Below are 4,882 nucleotides of genomic sequence, written 5' to 3'. Positions count from 1 at the left end.
AAACTGAACCGTTACACCGAATATCGTCAAATACAATACCAGCCATCTCTTAATCACACTCAATAAATGTGCCAAAGTAGAAGGCGATATCTCAAAAATTGCGGAGGTGAGAGCGCGAACAATTTTGCGAACACACATACAGGTGCACAGACTTTTTTTTTAAAAATGTGTTTTTTTGAGTTTTTAAAACATTCTAAACCCATTGGCAATGAAAACTGGAAAAAAATTTTTCGCATCGAAACAAAGCTTCCTCTATAAGGAAGCAAAATTGTGTTTTTTGAGTTTTTAAAACATTCTAAACCCATTGGCATTGAAAACTGGAAAAAAATTTTTCGCATGAAAACAAAGCTTCCTCTATGAGGAAGCAATTATTTTTTCATGGTATGGGATCAAACGCCGAAACCTGGCTGCTGACAGCGACTTTTTATGGTATGCGCACGTTATCTCTAAGTATAAAATATTCTTCGCCAACTAACAATTCTTCGATGCATTGTCTACAAAATATTGCTCGTTTTACGTAATAATTCATCGTGCCTGTGCTTATAACTGATGTAGAGCGACTGAGATATTATTTCTATGTCAGATCTGATTTAACCCACCACTTTTTTTCAACGGTGAAGTCATAAAACACAAAAAATGCAAATCTTTCATTTTTAATAGTGTCAATGTACAGCTGCGGTAACAACAATTTTAATGTCCATTTATATTATATTTCTCAAAGATATTCGTGATAAGACAAATGTTACGTCTTGTGTTGATTGGGAATAAATAAATTGTAATTTTCGTCTATGTCACTGACCATCTTATTGACCATGCCTTCATATAAAATATAATAATGATTAAATTTGCAGAAGTCATTCGGTATCTTTTCCCAAAATGTACATCTTCCTTCTAAATCAATGCAATCGCCACTCAAGTAGTGGCAATGTGTTCCAATTTTTAAATGAATTTTATTTATTTCAATATTAGTTAATGCTTGATAAGAATTTAGGCTTATTGTGATTATTCCTTGTACAACAACATTCTGTCAGGTTCCATAAGGATGCGGGGAAGGGGAGGTCCGCGGCGCGTGCATGTAATAGATATCACCGGGATGTCTTTGATTAGCACAGACACACAGCTGCGCGTATCCATGGCACGAGTCATGAGGTCAAGCGCCGAAACCTGGCTGCTGACGGCGACTTCCTTATCAAGGTGCATGATGTCAGAGAGTTCCGCGTTTATACTAGCACCTACTAAGTTACATGTAATACATATCGTTTCGACACCTTTTTTAATAGCGCGAACACCTGGGTAGTACATTGTGATAATATCTACCACAAATTATTACCCATGTTTTCAACTGTACTAGTACAGTTTTGTGGTAGATATTAGTTGCCTTCTCATTCAATACTATTTTTTTGTAAGTAAGTAACCGGCAAAAACTGGTCTTCGGCTGGAGAATATTAATATAATTATTGTAAGTTTAATTTTGCGCATTTTAATCGTCGTAATTAATTTTTATCAGCGAAACTTTGATAAATCGATAGCGTCTCACGTGTAAGAACTTACACATAAAGGAAAATGGAGCGCGTACTCGAGAACGCGGTTTGAAGCTGACCTGCGAAATGAGGGATTTTATTTTCGAAGGCATTTTAACGTCGCTCCCAACGGAATGGCTAAGCCGTTTGGTGTGCCTCCTGATAACCGCCCGTCCCCGACTCAAAAGATCTTGCCGGCGTTTCCCATTCAATAATAATTCATGGTATACATGCGCGCGAGGTGCCCCGGCGATCCTTTCTCAAGGAACAGCCATAAATGCCGACCTACGTTAATAACCATATTTTTGTACCTCACAATGAATATTAATTGTCTGCCATTAATTATTGTTCTCTTTTTTCCTTCTCAGCTTATCTCACAGATAGCATTAACCGTCTCCCTTCCACCTTTAGTCTTAAGTGGCATAGCCCAAGCATGCTTGCTCAACACATCGACGACGGTGAGTATGTAGTGATAACCTCTGTTGAAACGTGAGTATGCATACATGTCTACGATGTCGGCCTGCCACAGATCATCGTATCCTCGAACTATGACGCGTCTTCGTGGAAAATTCTTTCTCACCGGAGCATGCAGCTCCTCGATGTTAAAATCTAATGGATGTAACGACGAGTCTTCGTTTCTCGGACTCGTTACATCCATTAGATTTTAACGATCTCATGTCTCGGCGGTACAACCGTCGACGTAATGATACGCGCAAAAAGGGTACCATGCGATATATGTTTTTAACAGCTCCGAAATACAGACCTGTTTCCGAATTACAGACCCGTTACCGAAATACGGACCTGTTTCCGAAATACAGAACTGTTTCCGAATTACAACACCGTTCCCCACATGTTTATTTCCGATCGCCGACATCTTTCAATAACCATTCACACGTCTCCGGGGAAAATTCCTTCTCACCGGAGCATGCAGCTCCTCGATGAGTCTTCGTTTCTCGGACTCGTTTCGTCCATTGAATTTTAACGATCTCATGTCTCGGCGGCAGTGATGTTAGATTTGCTCCCTTTTCGGGCATGCGCAGTGCAGATCTAGTGAAATCCAGTAACGGCGACATGCTCAGAAAGTGGGAACCTATTGTTTTGCGGGACGGCCGGCGAAACATCGCAGCGAGGAGGATCATAACCAATATGAAGGTAAGGTAAGTCGGTATAAATATTTTATTTAATGTTATTATAATTTAAGTGTGCATTATGGATCCAAATGTCGCTAAAGGAGCCATTAAGAAAGAAACTAGCAGACATTTTAGAAATTCGTGGTTAGATGAAGAAATTTTTAAGGGATGGTTAGCTCCCCATTTCGAACCTAATAAAGCATTTTGTATGGTTTGTAACACCAGCATTACATGTTGTAAAACGAAGATAGTCAGACATTCACAGACAGCTAAACATATAAACGAAATTAAAGGTCGAAATCAAAGTCTCAATAATGTCAATTGTGTCAGCACTCTTTCACATAATGATAAAGTAAAACGCGCGGAAATAAAATTAGCTACTTTTTTTGCTGAACACAATATTGCTTTTACTAACGTAGATCATCTAATTCCTTTGATAAAAGACATTTGCATAGAACCTGAAGTTGTACAAGATTTGTCACTGGGTCGTCTGAAATGTACAAATATTGTAAAAGATATAGTAGCAAAACGCGAAACAGAAAAACTCGTTGAAATTTTGAAAGGACGAAAATTTTCTGTATTGATTGATGAAAGTACGGATATTACAGATAATAAACTTATGTGTATACTTGTCCAATATGTTTCACCATTTGATAAAAGAGTAAAAACACAATTATTAGAATTATTGTCATTAAATGCCGTGGACTGTAGTGCAAAAAAAATTTTTGAGGTTTTTAAAACTTTTTTCTTAGAAAAAGAAATTCCGATAAAAAATATAATTGGAATGGCATGTGATAATGCTTCTGTAATGATCGGACGTAATAATTCTTTTTTTTCACATTTAAAATCTGAAGTTCCAAATTTAATAATATAAAAATGTATTTGCCATTCCTCCGCGATTATAGCAAGTAAAGCATGTGCAAAATTACCGCAAAATTGTGAAATTTTATTTAGAAATGTTGCCAGTTACATTTCGGGCAGTGCAAAACGATGTGCAATTTTAGGAGAGTTTCAAGACTTTTATAACGTTGAACGAAATAAGATTTTAAAATTGTGTAACACTAGATGGTTAGTTTTGCATAAATGTGTAGTTCGATTACTCAATAATTGGACTGTACTAAAAAGCTATTTTACTTTAGCAGTTGTAGAGGATAAATGTAAATCTGCTGAAGATATTTTAATACTTTTAAATGATGCTTCAATTAGAGCTTATTTATTATTTTTAAAATATTCATTGGATTGTTTTAATAAATTTAATGGCTTATTTCAATCGCGCAAAATTTTAATACACAAATTGTTTGCTCAAAGTAATATAATAATAAATTTAATAACTGAAAATTTTATTATTTCTGAGGCATTGAACAACATCACTACTTCGAATGTAGATGATGAAAAAAACATCAAAAATTTGACCGATATATATGTTGGGCCGGAATGTGAAAATTTTTTATTAGGATATTCTGTAGAATTTGTGCAACAAATTAAATTAACATGTTTAGATTTTTATAAAACAACATTAAAGGAAATGACACAACGCTTACCCTATAACGATAACTTTTTTGAGCAATTAAATTTTCTAGAAGGAAAAGTTGCACTTTATCACGAGAATAGAAATAAATTTAAAGATTTATCAAATATTGCCAACCATATAACTTTAGAAAATATTAATATTACAAAATTACCAATAGAGTGGCGAATTTTACCATCAATTTTTAATAATTCAGAAAAAGAAGAATTAACATGTCTTGAAGTTGATGCAATGTGGAAAAAAATATTAAGTTTTAAAGATGAAATTAATGACGAGAAAATGTTTCCAAATTTAGAATTCTTAGTAGAAGCAGTTTTGTCTTTACCACATTCTAATGCTGAAGCGGAACGAATATTTTCAATTGTAACTGACGTCAAGAATAAGAAACGAAATAAATTATCCAATGATACCATTTCAGCTATTTGTAGAGTTAGATCATATTTTCAGTCTGAGGATATTAATTGCATGAATTTTGAAGTTGATTCAAGACATTTGGATCTTCATAATGCACAAAATTTATATTTAAAAAAGATTAATTTTTTTATTTAAATTTTTTATTTTTAAACATGTATTTATTTATTATATTGTTTATCTTAACATACAGATATATATTTTTAATTTCAATTTTATTAAGTCACATATGTCTGGTCAATTTTTATCATATGCTAGTCATATAATATTACTAATTATTTTGTTTCGCTGAG

The 4,882-nt window shown here is 34.1% G+C and overlaps 1 protein-coding gene and 1 long non-coding RNA gene across 2 annotated transcripts; one reads left to right on the top strand and one right to left on the bottom strand.

Annotated features, from left to right (window-relative positions):
• Positions 1-1,129: 1,129 nt before the first annotated feature.
• On the bottom strand, positions 1,130-2,503 carry LOC105571238. The gene is made up of 2 exons (XR_001009624.1): positions 2,461-2,503; positions 1,130-2,121 (listed from the first exon to the last, which is right to left on the bottom strand). It is a non-coding gene; the product is annotated as an uncharacterized LOC105571238 (long non-coding RNA).
• Positions 2,504-2,606: 103 nt separating this feature from the next.
• Positions 2,607-3,884, top strand: LOC105571237. The gene has a single exon (XM_012028705.1). The coding sequence runs from the start codon at positions 2,730-2,732 to the stop codon at positions 3,522-3,524; it is 795 nt and encodes a 264-aa protein (XP_011884095.1). The 5' UTR covers positions 2,607-2,729; the 3' UTR covers positions 3,525-3,884.
• The last annotated feature ends 998 nt before the right edge of the window (positions 3,885-4,882 follow it).

The sequence above is a fragment of the Vollenhovia emeryi genome, unplaced genomic scaffold, assembly GCF_000949405.1.
Source record: "Vollenhovia emeryi isolate VEMERY1.0 unplaced genomic scaffold, V.emery_V1.0 DF940984.1, whole genome shotgun sequence".
Lineage (NCBI taxonomy): Eukaryota > Metazoa > Arthropoda > Insecta > Hymenoptera > Formicidae > Vollenhovia > Vollenhovia emeryi.
Note: the sequence above shows the minus strand (reverse complement) of the source record. Positions and strands in the feature narration are given on the sequence as shown.

Excerpts from the sequence above, each read along its gene's own strand:
- LOC105571237 (XM_012028705.1), top strand. The coding sequence starts at position 2,730 with ATGGATCCAAATGTCGCTAAAGGAGCCATTAAGAAAGAAACTAGCAGA.